This window comes from Vipera ursinii, assembly GCF_947247035.1.
Source record: "Vipera ursinii genome assembly, chromosome: Z".
Taxonomy (NCBI): Eukaryota; Metazoa; Chordata; class Lepidosauria; order Squamata; family Viperidae; genus Vipera; species Vipera ursinii.
Genome location: NC_139517.1, coordinates 78,532,057 through 78,548,121, shown reverse-complemented (window position 1 = coordinate 78,548,121; position 16,065 = coordinate 78,532,057). Strand labels below are relative to the sequence as shown.

The following is a 16,065-nucleotide window of genomic DNA, read 5'->3' as shown; positions in this document are numbered from 1 at the left end:
TTAAAAAGAGTAAGAAACTAACAACTCTTACCTTTAAAAGCAGCAAACTTGGCGATTAATCTGAAGGATGCTCAGGACAAGATCTATTTACTTCAAACCATTCATCTATGCATCTAACGAATGACAAAAAGGAAAAAAATTCAGGCTTAAATATGAGAACAAATTATATTTTAAATTTTGTTAAAATTGACAATTAAAAGTGCCAATTATAAGGCACTGATTTTCAAATAAATACTTTTGCTACTGTTAGGTATCTTTAGAAAAACTACATAAGTAAATGACTTTTCAAAAGTTAATTGGTTTTAAAGAAATAAATAAAACAATATGTTGTGTTTCACGCATTCATAAATAGCTATGTTTCATTGAACAAGCTTTGTGGGCCTTAACGCCTAATCAAATTGAAGTAGTCCTTAATTTACAACCACAACTGGGAATGGAAATTTGTTCCTAAGTCACTGTAGTAAAGTTGAGTCATCATGTGACTGAACAATATTATGAAGTTTTATGATCGTCTTTAAGCAAATCATCTGGTTATTTATATATTTATTTATATCCCATCTTCATTATTTTTAAAATACCGTATTTTTCGGACCATAAGACGCACTTTTTTTCCCCAAAAGTGGGGGGGAAAACGAGGGTGCGTCTTATGGTCCGAAGGTGATCCGTATGGCCAGCCCCAACCTCCGCAAGTGGAAAGCAAGGGAGATTGCCAGGAGCACGAATCGGCACGTGCTGAGAAACGCTGATCTCACGCTCCTGCACTCTCCCTCACTCGGTTTCAGCTTCCCTTGCTACAAGAGAAAGCAGGCTGAAACGGAGTGAGGGAGATTGCCTGGAATGCGAATCGGCTGATCTCGCGCTGCTGCAATCTGCCTCGTTTCAGCCTGCTTTCTCTTGTAGCAAGGGAAGCTGAAACCGAGCAAGGGAGTTTGCAGGAGCGCGAGATCGGCCGATTCGCATTTCTGGCAATCTCCCTCACTCCGTTTCAGCTTGCTTTCTCCAAGAGAAAGCCGGGCTGCAGGGCCGCCTCCGCGGGTACTGCTCTAATGCAGAGAGAGAAAGGACAAAGAGGGAGGGAAGGAAGGAAGGAAGGAAGGGACAATGGGAGAGGGAGGGAGAGAAAGAAAGAGAGAGGGAGAGAAAGAGAGGGAGAGAAAGAGAAGGAGAAAGAATTTTTTTTCTTGTTTTCCTGCTCTAAAAACTGGGTGCGTCTTATGGTCCGGTGCGTCTTATGGTCCGAAAAATATGGTAATTCAAGGCGGCAAACATATCCAATACACCTTTCTCCTATTATTTTCAAGTGGTCGTAAATCTGAATTCAACTTATCCAATAAATGGTAAAATGGTAAAAAAAAAGTCACAAAAAGTAATCATGTGACTACACGGTCACTACAACTGCAAGCCCATTGCCAACCACCAAAATATTAACACATGATTGTGGGAATGGTGTGGCAATCAGAAATTTGAAGACTTCTTTTTGAGTCTGATAACCAGTCTTAAAGTTGAGAATTAAGTGCAAAGGAGGGCAAGGTGAGCCCTGCAATCTATTCACCACCCCAGAATCCACTTTCACCTGGTGAAGTGATTGCATCAAAATTCTGTTCACTGTGTTCCTTGGCCTAAGCACTCAACTAAATACTTCACCCACTGAGATGTTGCCCATCCTTCAGACATATGTGTTGTATATGCAGCAACCAATATTTTAAAGCTACTAATGCAATGTAATGAGAAAGCAAGTGTCTTCTCCCTTAAGACCTGTATTAAGTACTTTAAAAAGTCTGTGCGAGAGCGAGAGAGATAGGGGGACAGAGAGGGAGGGAGAGCGGGAGAGAATAGACACCAGATCCCTGGATAAATACTCTAAATTGTTTCAAATATATATGGTCTCCAAGAGAACAGGACAATTTTTAAAAAATAATTGCCCAACAGGACAATTTTTAAAAAATAAATGTGTCAATATTTACATAGGTAAACCTTTACAGCTTTTATCTTACAGTATCTTTCTGCATTATATTATCAGATATCAAAAATGACATAATTATGTTTGAACTGAAACATTAAATATACCAATGCAACATGATCACAATTAGATTTAATTTTGACAGTTCATTTAATGCATAGCTAGAAAATATATATATATATACAGCCACAAACCAACAGAACATTTAAACCTCTCTCTACTCTTATCTGTCTGAAGAATTTGGAGTTGCTCCATAAAGCATGGAGGAGGGATAATATGGAAGCAGGAAAGACATGGTAGGTATGATGGATTCTGCCTACATGCCTCTAAATATAGTCCAATAGTTAGTTCTTGAATTATGTTTTGTATCCACTCACCCTTTATGATATATGCATAAACAAGGCAATCGTGCTATTGTATCCCCTTGCTGCAGTTCCTCCAAGCATATTGCACATTCTCCAGCATCTTTACTCAGGACATCCTCTATGGAAACAGATAAATTAACAGACACAATAGTTATTTTTTTAATACTTTTTTAAAAATTAAATGCTTCATGTTTTAAACCTAATGATGTTATTCACAAAGTTATATTGCAATTTGGTTTTATCCACCCCCATGAAGCTTTGCACCGGCTCGCCACAGGGCTGCGTGCTTAGCTCCTACCTGTACTCATTGTATACATACAATTGTGTATAGTCTGACCCATTTACTACGATAATTAAGTTCGCAAATACCACCGTAGTGGGTCTTATTACAGGTAGAGATAAAACAGCGTACAGGGGGGAGGTACAAAAACTATCCATATGGTATTTAGAGAACAACTTGCACCTGAACATCGGTATGACAAAAGAGATGGTGCTAGACTTCTGGAGGAAAAGAGAGGAACCTGGCCCACTTTACATCGGGGGGGGGGGGCGCTGTGTGGAGAGTTTCCTCCTTTAAATTCCTGTGAGTCTACCTCTGTGAAGATCTTACTTGGAAAGTCAATACGACCCAGGTAGCCAGAAAGGCCCAACAGAGACTCCACTTCCTCAGGGTCTTGCAGAAGAACAGGGTAGAACAACAACTAATGACCTTCTTTTACCGGTCTACTATAGAGAGCGACCTCTCGCACTGTATTGTGGTTTGGTATGCTGGCTTGACAGCCATGGATAAGAAAGCATTACAGAGGGTGGTGAGCACAGCACAAAACATTGTGGGCTGTCCCCTGACACCACTGGACGACATCGCCAGGGCTCGCTGCCTTGGAAGAGTGAGGAAAATTCTCAGGGACGATTCACACCCTGGTCGTTACCTCTTTACTCTCCTACCATCGGGTAGGAGATACAGGAGTATAGCCAGCCATACCAACAGGCTGAAGAACAGCTTCTATCCACGGGCTGTCAGGCTCTTGAACGGGAAATAATTTTATAATTTTATGTATGATTGACTTGCGAGGCCGGTATGTTGTGCAATCAGCTCACATAGTATCACAAGATGGTGGGTTTGTTGCCACTGTGAGTTGTGGTGGTGGGGGGCATGAAGGGAGGCTCAGCCAATTTCAATGTATACATGGTTGTATTTTGACAATAAAGGTTCATTCATTCAAAAACATAATGCTTCACATGCTTACGGCTGTTATTTTATGAGTGGAACACTCTTTTTTTATTTATTTAAAAAGTTTTACAATACATTTTGACTTTAATCCCCCCCTCCCCCACCCCTATCCAACCCTCCCTATCCCTCTCCCCCATTCCCTCCTCCCCCCCGACTTCCCAGAGCTAAATACAGGGTATAAAATCGAAAAACAAACATAAACACCCCTATGTTATCAACAATAACTATAAATTCCATCTCCCTCTAGCTCATATAAAATGAATACAAACAATATTAATATTACAAATAAAGTAAAAAAGAAAAAGAGGAAAACAGAAAAAGAACTTTACTCAAAATAAATTTTCTTAATCCCAGTCCTTATTCATATTAATTTCAAAAAAAAAGAAAAAAAAACTTTCACCTGCTATTTGCATTCTCCCACCTTTCTCTAATTTCCAAACAAATTCACAGTTACGCGCCAAAAGTGCCTATCTCTATTAATCTTAATAATCTCCGACCAAACTAAACTATGATCAAAAATAGTTCTTATATATATCACGCCAAATGTCTCGCAATTCCAAATCATCCTTGAGTTCAAATAAAAAGAGTATATAAAAAAAGATTTAGGCAGTCTCTAAGACAACTTGTTGTTAATTAGGAGCTTGCGTACCCATTCTTAGTTCAACACATACTTTAAGTCCATAACCCTAATATACGTTTCTAGCAAGCAAATAACATCAATCTTAAATTGTGTAAAATATTAAAAAAAAAACTTTCTTTCTCCTCTATAATAATTTTACTCCATTGACATTCTAATTTAAAAATTTAATCAGAAATCTTAACGCCCCAAAACTTTTGGAGCACATCTGTCATGACCCCCAAAACTTCTTTAGACTGCTCCTCTCCCAGATCTTCACTGTAAGCACGCTTTGGAGATTCCATAACTTTCTGCTGGTCTTGCTCTTGCTCTCGCCTCGCTCTTCTTAGGGCGGCACGCGTCATCTTCTGGCCTCCTGCTGCAACCGATGAGACTGTGACTTGATCCCCTCCAACACCATTGTCCTCTGTCTGTCTATCTGCAACATCTTGAAGCTTTCCCACACCGTATCCTTTTGCAGCTTCCAAAAATGATAGGGGGGTTGCTTTTAACACATTACTATAAAAATCATGTGCCTGAGCCACAGTAACCAAACGATGTCTTTTACCTTCGTGCGTCGCCACCAATCCAACTGGAATCTCCCATCTAAACTTAATATCATGTTTCTTAAGTTCCTGTACTAGAAATGCAAAATCTTTCCTTCTCCTTAGGATCTTCGGAGGGATCTCTTTTAAAACCAAACCTTCTTGCTCAGCCACTACCAATTTAGTATCATAAGCAGCTTGAATGACTTCATCTCTAATTACTCTCTTTGTAAAATAGACCACCACATCTCTGGGTAACTTCCTCTGTCTTGCAATCCATGAATTTACACGAAAAACTTTGTCCATATTTCCCTCAATTTCAGATGCTGGCTGGCCCAGTACCCCTTCCAGAGCCTCAGAAATCAGCTGCTTTAAATCTTCTTTACCATTCTCCTTTAAACCCCTGATTCTAATAGCATACTGCATCTGATGATACTGAACAAGGCTCAATTCTCCGTCCATTTTATCCCTTATATTTTCATTTTCTAATACCTTTGCTTCTAATATAGAGTTCTTTTGACTGAGAACCTCCACTTTTACATCCAGCTGTTGCACACATTCAGCTACGGATTCAACCATAGACAAGATGTCCACCCTCATTGCTCTCAACTTCTCTTCCATCTTCTTCTCCAATTTCTCCATTTTCTCCTCCATTTTCTCCTCCAGCTTTTTCAACTTTTCATCCATCATATCAGACATCAATTGTGCATGCTTTCCAAGAGCATCTTGTAAATCCTTAAGCGTCAATACCGGGGGAGACACAGGAGGAAGCAAAGCTTGCAATGAGGTCTCTTGCACCAGGGAAGACCCCGCATTCCGAAGAGCTTTAGAAGTTTTAGCCGCCATCTTCCCCCACTTTCACTTATTGCGCACTTTCACTTTAAAGCTATAAAATCCATTGAGCTAGAGAGCAAAAATAAAGAGTCCACTTCACCTTGACCTCCTGTACTGCTCTGCCTGCATCTTGATAATCAGAAGTATTTCCTTTTGGCAGGGGTGGTTGCTAACGCCTGGCTCTGCTCCAAAAATCCCGGAGCAGAGGCGCTGCGCAGCTCGGAGCAACCCAGGCTTCGGGGGGGCTCAATCCTTCAGCCGCCCAAACTCTCAGCTCAGGCGGCCCCGGAGAGCTCAACCCCTACCTGGGGCCTCACCCCCTCCTCTTCTCCTGAGGAGGGGGCTTCAAATCCATCTAAACAGCTGATCGGCGCTGTTTACGATGGAAAAACACAGCTGCGGAGCGGGCAGCCCGAAAACGGCTGTCTTCGGCGTCACGTCGCCACCGGAAGTCCATGAATGGAACACTCTTGTTTAGTTAATCCACCATATCTTCTTCCAGGACATTTCATTCTATTTCAGCAGCAAAAAAACTGTATTCCACTGTCATGATTAAGTTCAATTTCATAGGAGATATTGCCCCTATTAAGGGTTTCTTCTCATTTTCTTTGTGGGAATGATTAGTTTGACTACACAAGTTCCACAAAAAGAAGTTGATCAAGAAATCGTTGAATTTATTATATAGAGAAGATATAACTGAAGCAACAACTTGTGTATATATAAACGCTGTTCAGTAGATACAACTCTTTTTATTATTATTCCCTAGAAGTCATGTTACTGTTTTGTATTTTATCTATTGGTTTGTCCTATGTTAATATAGTTTCTTCTCATCATAGCTGATCTAGACAGAAACAATATAGAGGATGAGAAAACATCTCCTTAAGGTCCTTTTACAATTATAACAGTATAGGTAGTCCTTGACTTACAATTCATTTACAATGAACAGTATAGGTAGTCCTTTTACAATTCATTCCTAAATTACAACAGTTTAGGAAAATAGGTTGACTCCCTCTTCTTTGTGGCAGCCCCTGAGCTACTGGAACACTGCTATCATGTTACGTCTAGTCCTTCTTTTCATTAAACTAGACATATCAATATAGCATAACAATTTTTGCTTTTGTCCTGCCTGGAAATAAGAACAATTATTTACTATAATCTGCTAATTTGGACTAATAAACATCATTCCAACTTGTTGGTTCCTTAGTGAATTAATCCTGTCACAAAATACTTTAATATTTTTACTATATTGTAATCACCAGCTAATGAAATTACCGTATATACTTGAGTATAAGCCGAATTTTTCAGCCCACTTTTTGGGCTGAAAAACTCCACTTCGGCTTATACTCAAGTCAACAAAAAAAAAGAACTGTCCCTTCGTTCGGAACAGGCTGCTGAGAGAAGGGAGCGGCAGAGCCTTGCAGAGCTGGCGGCAGTCCAGCGTTGTTTCTCCCCCTCGTGGGTGCGTGTGTGTGTCAGACCCACGGGAATGGCTGGTAGGGAAGCGGCATTCCGGCATTCCCCCCCCTTCCTGTGTGTCGAGCCCACAGGGCTTGACACACAGAGAAACGCAAATGCCGGACTGCCGCCACCTTTACTAGCCATTCCTGCGGGTCTGACACACACACACACACACACACACACACACGCACGCACACACGCACGAAGGGGAGAAACAACGCTGGACTGCCGCCACCTCTGCCAGCCCTGCAAGCCTCTGCCGCCCCGGCGTTGGTGGTCGAGCTCTTCGGAGCCGGCAGAGAATCTCCCGCAGGAGGAGGTCGCGGCTTTCTCTCTTGCTTCGGACTGCAAGGATTTAAACTCCAGGAACAAATCCCGATGGAAGTTTTTTTTAAAAAAAATACTCCTCCGGGTCGGACAGGGGACCCAGGCTGAGGTCTAGGGGTAGTGGGGGGGGGGGCTCGCAGACATAGATGGGCTCAAGTGGAAGCCAAGCAGCCCTCCCGAACCTGGGCTTCTGGACGGAGCAGCCGGTGGTGCGTTTCAAAAAGCAGAAAAGTTGGATTTTGAACTTTTCAGCAGCGCATCTGCACCCGCTGCTTTTATGACCGACCTGCCGTTTCCCCCCCCTCCCGGTCCTTTCCCCCGTCCAAGCGGACGCTCCAGGCTCTTTGGGGGGGACGGGCAGGCGGGGGGGGAAGGAAGTGTGCCGAGGCGCCGCTCACCTGCGATCGGCGAGTGCGCTGGACTCGGCTGCGTGTCCGGCGGAGGGTTCAGATCATTCCGGGCCAGAGCGGCTTGGCGGGCGGGGCCGTTGGGCAGGCGGCGTGGTGCAGCGGGGGAGTCAGGGCAGCTCTGCCATGGAGCAGCTGGGGTGGGTGGGTGGGGGGAGGAGGAGGAGGAGGAGGAGGAGGCGGAGAGGAGCGAGCGGATGAAAGACGGAGCCTCCCGTGGCTACCGCTGCTGAATATTGCAATGAGCCGCCGTCTCCCTATGACCGCCGGCGAGGGGATTTCATCAGAGCACGCAATCGGGGCTCCCCGCCCCTCGGTCCTGCCCAGATGCAGCAGCAGCAGCAAGACCACCACCCCACACACACACACACCTCCGGTCTACCTTACGGCCCGGTGACTTGACCCCGGGTATAGATCGGAAAGAAGGCAACAGACCTGCAGAATCGCGGCGGCGCCCCCGGAGAAGCCTACCCCGAGGCTGCGGCCGATTTTTCCTTCTCCAGGCATTTTTCCTTCTCCAGGAAGTCCACCAGTCATCAAAGGGCCAAGTTTGAAGACCCCTGAGTCTACGCGGTATCTAAGAGCCGCCACCACCACCACCCACTAACCTCTCCACGGTGCCCCACCCCTTGGCTCTTCTCATTGCTGGAGCTCCTTCTCAGCGAAGGGGCAGGAAGGTCTGTTGCCTTCTTTCCGATCTATCCCCGGGGTCAAGTCACCGGGCCGTAAGGTAGACCGGAGGTGTGTGTGTGTGGGGGGGTGGTCTTGCTGCTGCTGCTGCATCTGGGCAGGACCGAGGGGCGGGGAGCCCCGATTGCGTGCTCTGATGAAATCCCCTCGCCGGCGGTCATAGGGAGACGGCGGCTCATTGCAATATTCAGCAGCGGTAGCCACGGGAGGCTCCGTCTTTCATCCGCTCGCTCCTCTCCGCCTCCTCCTCCTCCTCCTCCTCCTCCCCCCACCCACCCACCCCAGCTGCTCCATGGCAGAGCTGCCCTGACTCCCCCGCTGCACCACGCCGCCTGCCCAACGGCCCCGCCCGCCAAGCCGCTCTGGCCCGGAATGATCTGAACCCTCCGCCGGACACGCAGCCGAGTCCAGCGCACTCGCCGATCGCAGGTGAGCGGCGCCTTGGCACGCTTCCTTCCCCCCCCCGCCTGCCCGTCCCCCCCAAAGAGCCTGGAGCGTCCGCTTGGACGGGGGAAAGGACCGGGAGGGGGGGGAAACGGCAGGTCGGTCATAAAAGCAGCGGGTGCAGATGCGCTGCTGAAAAGTTCAAAATCCAACTTTTCTGCTTTTTGAAACGCACCACCGGCTGCTCCGTCCAGAAGCCCAGGTTCGGGAGGGCTGCTTGGCTTCCACTTGAGCCCATCTATGTCTGCGAGCCCCCCCCCACTACCCCTAGACCTCAGCCTGGGTCCCCTGTCCGACCCGGAGGAGTATTTTTTTTAAAAAAAACTTCCATCGGGATTTGTTCCTGGAGTTTAAATCCTTGCAGTCCGAAGCAAGAGAGAAAGCCGCGACCTCCTCCTGCGGGAAATTCTCTGCCGGCTCCGAAGAGCTCGACCACCAACGCCGGGGTGGCAGAGGCTTGCAGGGCTGGCAGAGGTGGCAGCAGTCCAGCGTTGTTTCTCCCCTTCGTGCGTGCGTGTGTGTGTGTGTGTGTGTGTGTGTGTGTGTGTGTGTATGTGTCAGACCCGCAGGAATGGCTAGTAAAGGTGGCAGCAGTCCGGCATTTGCGTTTCTCTGTGTGTCAAGCCCCGTGGGCTCGACACACAGGAAGGGGGGGGAATGCCGGAATGCCGCTTCCCTACCAGCCATTCCCGTGGGTCTGACACACACACGCACCCACGAGGGGGAGCCCCGATTGCGTGCTCTGATGAAATCCCCTCGCCAGCGGTCATAGGGAGACGGCGGCTCATTGCAATATTCAGCAGCGGTAGCCACCGGAAGCTCTGTCTTTCGTTCGCTCGCTCCTCTCCGCCTCCTCCTCCTCCTCCTCCTCCTCCCCCCACCCACCCACCCCAGCTGCTCCATGGCAGAGCTGCCCTGACTCCCCCGCTGCACCACGCCGCCTGCCCAACGGCCCCGCCCGCCAAGCCGCTCTGGCCCGGAATGATCTGAACCCTCCGCCGGACACGCAGCCGAGTCCAGCGCACTCGCCGATCGCAGGTGAGCGGCGCCTCGGCACGCTTCCTTCCCCCCCCGCCTGCCCGTCCCCCCCAAAGAGCCTGGAGCGTCCGCTTGGACGGGGGAAAGGACCGGGAGGGGGGGGAAACGGCAGGTCGGTCATAAAAGCAGCGGGTGCAGATGCGCTGCTGAAAAGTTCAAAATCCAACTTTTCTGCTTTTTGAAACGCACCACCGGCTGCTCCGTCCAGAAGCCCAGGTTCGGGAGGGCTGCTTGGCTTCCACTTGAGCCCATCTATGTCTGCGAGCCCCCCCCCACTACCCCTAGACCTCAGCCTGGGTCCCCTGTCCGACCCGGAGAAGTATTTTTTTTAAAAAAAAACTTCCATCGGGATTTGTTCCTGGAGTTTAAATCCTTGCAGTCCGAAGCAAGAGAGAAAGCCGCGACCTCCTCCTGCGGGAGATTCTCTGCCGGCTCCGAAGAGCTCGACCACCAACGCCGGGGCGGCAGAGGCTTGCAGGGCTGGCAGAGGTGGCGGCAGTCCAGCGTTGTTTCTCCCCCTCGTGCGTGTGTGTGTGTGTGTCACACCCGCAGGAATGGCTAGTAAAGGTGGCGGCAGTCCGGCATTTGCGTTTCTCTGTGTGTCAAGCCCCGTGGGCTCGACACACAGGAAGGGGGGGAATGCCGGAATGCCGCTTCCCTACCAGCCATTCCCGTGGGTCTGACACACACACACACACACACACACCAGGAAATCGAGAGCGCAGCCTTAAGTTAAAGGTGGCGGACGGGCCCGAGAAAAAAGGCTGCAAAACTCCAATCTTTTAAAGCGTGCGGTGTTGTTGTGTTTTTTTTTTTCCTCCCCCCGAAAGTGAATGCCAGCTTTCCGTACTAGTGTATTTGTACTGCCGCGAGTGACAACTGACAAAGCTTGCCGGTGTGATCTTGATTTTGGAACTGATGAAGTCTGTTAACAGGCTCAACTAAGATGGCAGACGTGTCGAGCTGAGCTCCGTGAGCTCCGTGAGTTTGGTGTGGTTTGGTGGTGAGCTGCTGCATTTCCCAGCCTCGGCTTATACTCAAGTCACTAACATTTTCCAATTTTTGGGGGTAAAATTAGGGGTCTCGGCTTATATTCGAGTCGGCTTATACTCAAGTATATACGGTATTATAAAATGTGAAGAAAAGTGAAAAAGCTATGTCCAACAGTAGTAAACACAATGCGAGAAATCCAGATCACCTATAAATCTTCAGTTGACAAAACACTGTAAACATTTACATCTCGTTACATATTATTTTACTTCTTTATAAAGATACTTTCACACTTTACTATGCCTGCTCTACTGAAATAAGGAAAGACCATATGGAACATATGCACATTAACCTATTTCTCCCAATCTCGTATATATATATATATAACAAATGTTGAATCTAATACATAGAAGACATAAATGAAACTACAATTTATGCAGTTATCTAGATAGTCCTCAACCTTCAACCATTTGTTCAAAATTATGACAGTGCTGAATGAAGGGACAGTTGGCCTGTATTTGAAGTTACTGCAGTCTCCGGATGAAATTTTGGGCAATCTACCTCCTCTTATGACCAACTGCAGGGATGCTGGAGCTGCCTCCACCCCCCCTACACTATAATTTCCCCATGTTCTGTACCAGAGAATTTGACTCTCTTCCCTGCTCTGTCATATCTTTTCCAATGACCTCTTCCAAAGATCATCTTTTCTATAAAGATCAGCTCATGTCTTCCTGGAAACAAGGAACATCTGGAAGCAGGCGCCATACTCACAATCTCTTAGGAGGGCATGATTTTTCCAATCATAAATTTGGAAAATTAGGCCCTTCAGGGATTGAAAGAATAGCACTCATTTCCAGAATGTTCTAAGAAGGTCTCTGTAGGAAGTCTATGCATTGTATTGATCTTTGAGGTAAGTGGTGCAAGCAGTGATGAGATGGGGAGGACCCCTGTCTGGCAGGGTAGGAAGTAGGCCCATGCCCTATAGGATTCAGTGGGGTGGGAAATAGGTAAAAAGTGCCTCAGGGGGTGCAGGAGACTCTGGGAAGCCAAGCATACACCACACATGTAAACTGGGGGAATGCTTCAGTGCAAGCCTGGACTTGAAATAGAGTGCAGACCTGGGCCTACAATCCACTCTCTCTTAACAACCCCAATAGGATTGCGGTTGTTGAATGAAGCAATTGTGTGGGCATTTTAACAATCACAACTTACAACTATAATTCTGAGCTCTATTGTGATCATAAACCAAGGACTACCTGTAAACTCTATTCAGCAGACAAACCGATGCCAGTTTTATTGATTCAGAAATGGTTTGCTCTATAGTAAACTTTATTACTGTATAAATCTATTTAAAATAATCATGTGAAATTCACATTAATATTCGTAAAGAACATGATATGCAATAACATTAATATAAATCCCCTTACAACACTGCTAACTTCCAGATATTTTGATTTCTGGAAATTCTGAGTCAAGGAACAGAAAAATACAAGTAAATACTAGTTAGTGAATTTTGTATTAGGTGACTTCTATAGTACAAGTACTCTCTATCACTAGTAGGTTTATCTTGTATAACAAAAGTATATTAACAAATACTTGTTAATATTTCTTATGTGTAATGCAAAAGCAGAATTAAGCTACTGATAAACGAAGGTTAGGTTTGTATTCTGAATAATTTGACACATATTTATTGCTTAACAATCATTCATCAGGTTGACTACCAGTCAGAATTTCAATCACAACTCTGTTCACTCCTCTTCATATAATTATAGAAAAAAGCCTAGGAAAAACAAGTACAGAAAAAAACTGATGCAAAAATATTACAGCAAACTGAAGTTATTATAGCAGCCATAAGGTCACTACCTATTCTGAAGGAGGAAAAGAAAATAGTAGCATTTGCTAACTACCACAGCTATCCAAGCTCTTAACTTTTGACCTGGTCCTGCTTAGCTCAACTTCAAATGTCAGCTGCTTGTTGTGATACAACTTAAGATGTGTTACTTATTAGCCAAGTAGTTAAATTCTGTTTACCATTACATTGAGACATTCTGAAAACTAAGTGTATTAGGAGTTTCTGTAGATCATTTTATCAAGCCTTGAAATGTCTGTTTCATCCACCTCAAGTGCAAAGTAAGTCCAAGGTTTTCTGCTGAAATGTCTATAATGTTAAATTTATATCAAGACAGCATAATAAGCAAGTAGCAAAGCCAATCAAAACAAAATCTATCTCCCAAAAAACATTTAATGAAAGCATCCAAACCAGATCTCCCCTGTCCCGTCTAGAATATCAAGAATGAACTGACTTATTTCAACACCACAGAAAAAAATCTGAATGGAAAATGCTTTACAACTATAAACAGGTAGTCCTCTACTTAAAATGGCAATATGGACTGTAATTTCCATCACTGATACAGTCTTAAAGCACAATCACACTGTTTACAATGGCAATCCCTGTAGTCTCAGTGGCTGCCAATAACTGAATCCCATGGTCATTAGGCAAGGCAACTTCCTGTCAACTTCCCTTAACCAAGTCAGTATGAAAGGTAGCAGGAAGTTGTAGTCCCAGGTCTGCAAGCAGGTACGGATGGGGTAGGCAGCAACAGGGTGGAAGAGGATATGGGGTAGGGTTGGGGAAGGTGTATGAGACATGCTGCAAGAAACAGATGCCAAGAGATGTCATGCAGGTTGGAGAGAATGTTAAACAGATATTGCATGAGGAAGGTGTGTGGGGGTATGTGACTGGCGCGGGGAAGATGAACAAGGGTGAGAAAAGGTGTCATGTAATGTGGGGAGGATTCATGTGTACAATGAAATGCATGACATGCCATGCATGTCAGGGAGGATTTACGACAGGATATTTAAGGTACTGTGTAGATTGAGAGTGCGCAAGAGTATATGCAAGAAGTGCCACATGGGTTGGGAAGTGTGCAAGAGGGGCCAGACAAGGTTGAGGACAAAGGGGTTGAGGAAGGGTACAGGGATGGGAGAAATTTATCCCAACGACTTTTATCTTCCCTCCTAGCTTCCCCTTTGACTTTCTGGGGAAGCCAGCATGGAAGGTTGCAAATGGTGACCAAGTGATTGTGGGGCTTTAGTAACTACTTGTAGGGTGGTGAATGGGTTGCCAAGCACCCAGATCATGATAATGTAACTATAGAGGTGTTGGGCAGGGGGCTTGGTGGCCCATGTGGTAAGGACACTGAGTCAGAAAATCATTGAGAGGTCGACAGCTGTAAACCGACAGGCAAGCCACATGATTAAATGAGTTCCCATCAATTTGCCCAGCTCTTTCCAACCTAGCAGTTCAAAAGCATGTAAATGCAAGTGGATAAATAGGTACCACTTCAATGGGAAAATACCAGGGACAAAAAAGGAGCCACCTCACGCATCCCCTCGGCAACAATGATGTCACTGGCTAATCCTTTCAACCACCTTGGTAGGTGCTTCTGACACAAATGTAGTAGTAATAGTGGGATTTCTAGAACTCTGAGAACTGCACTTCTTTCAGTAAAAATTGAACTAACTTTACAAATCCTCTAAATATAAGTTTTGTAGTGCTTTTCATTTCATCTCATTTGTATGTTTTGGCCTACAACAAGCAACAAAGCCTCTTTCTGCTTTGATCATTAAAGAATAACTGTTATTCTAAAAAAAAGACAGTAAATCTGTATAAAATCTTTTTTGTAACTTTGAAACTGTAGCTAGTGTAAATATTCAGTAAGTATTTTTGCTCCAAATAACAATTATCTTGAACAAATGTAATTTTATAATGACCAATCTCATCTTTAAAATTTTATAAACACACAGCACAACACTCACAGTCACTGTCATGGTTCCAATTAATGAGACAGTTAAAACAACATTCAGGCATTGTTTTATCTAAAAAGTCTATAATAATGAAATGAAGCATCGGCACTCATGGATGGATGCCAGAATATGAATTCTCCTCCCCTTGATCCCCCACATCATAGAGAATTTCCCTCCCTTATTTACAAGTCATGAATCACATTTACCAATTAATTCAACACACGAAGTTTGTCAAAACATCTAGGTTGCATTTCTCCCACATTTTAGTGATTCAAAACCCAACAGTTAAAGCAAAGGGCTGCCTTTTATATTGTCAGTGCAAAACATGTCAACGTTTGCAGCAGACAGTCACACAAAGACTTATTTACATGTTTGTACTCACAGAGAGATGGACATATATACAATTAGATTTTAACTGCCTGTTTTAACGATGGGGCATGCATTAAAATCTTTGCATGTTCATAAAAACAATATTTTCCATTTTTTCAAAATAAATACAGTAACATACATCCTATTCTCAAATTTTGCCACATGAAATAGTAGACATCAGATTTCCGACGTATGGGCTTTTCAAGTGACTCTGAGGCATTGTTTACCTTAAAAGTCCTTTATTCAGCCTAATACACTGGCAAATGCTTTGCTCGAAGGAAGCTTGAATCTGAAATCTCCGCCCCCCTTGCACAATATATTAAAACATAATTCTGCACCTTTCTAATTTTGTCATTAATCATATTCTCCTATTAATTTGAAGAATCAGTTTCCCTTCCATTAGAAAACCTGCCAAGCTCTTATCTTAATTTCAGATGGCCTTGAGGAACAATCCTCCTCTTCCCCCCTCCCAATCTCTTAAAGCAATACACAAGTTTAACATATGAAATGGCTACTTCTTCATCTCTTGTCAAGCAATAACATTCGATGTTAGCTCAAAATAAATACAGTAACATACATCCTATTCTCAAATTTTGCCACATGAAATAGTAGACCTTGAAAGTGGAAAATTCAGGTTCCACCTTTCAATCAAATGCTGCTTCCTTATGATCATTGAGTTTAATATGGATTATAAACATAAATACATATACTATGCAATTATATGTGGTGGATTCAGAGAAAAGACAGATTTGACCCCATTTCTGCATACTTGTTATAATATAGTTTGCACATATAATTTCACTTAGAAACCCAAAACCCAAATAAATAAATCATTCAACTGATCCACTATCCAGAGGCTCCTCATATTATATCAATTCTGTAATTTGCCAAATATGAAAAAATCTATTTTACAATGTAAGGATTATTTTATATGGACAAAACTTTTAAAGAAGTTGAACTAATGAATTTGTTCCTTCAAGAGGA

General features: G+C 44.5%; 1 protein-coding gene across 1 annotated transcript in view; it reads right to left on the bottom strand.

Annotated features, from left to right (window-relative positions):
- ZNRF2 (zinc and ring finger 2) overlaps positions 1-16,065 on the bottom strand; it is a 49,398-nt gene that overhangs the window by 5,248 nt on the left and 28,085 nt on the right. The window contains exons 3-4 of the mRNA XM_083378559.1: positions 2,338-2,443; positions 32-113 (exon numbers count right to left, since the gene is read on the bottom strand). Of these exons, the coding sequence (XP_083234685.1) occupies positions 56-113; positions 2,338-2,443 (164 nt within the window). The 3' untranslated portion in view covers positions 32-55. The remainder of the gene's footprint in view (positions 1-31; positions 114-2,337; positions 2,444-16,065) is intronic.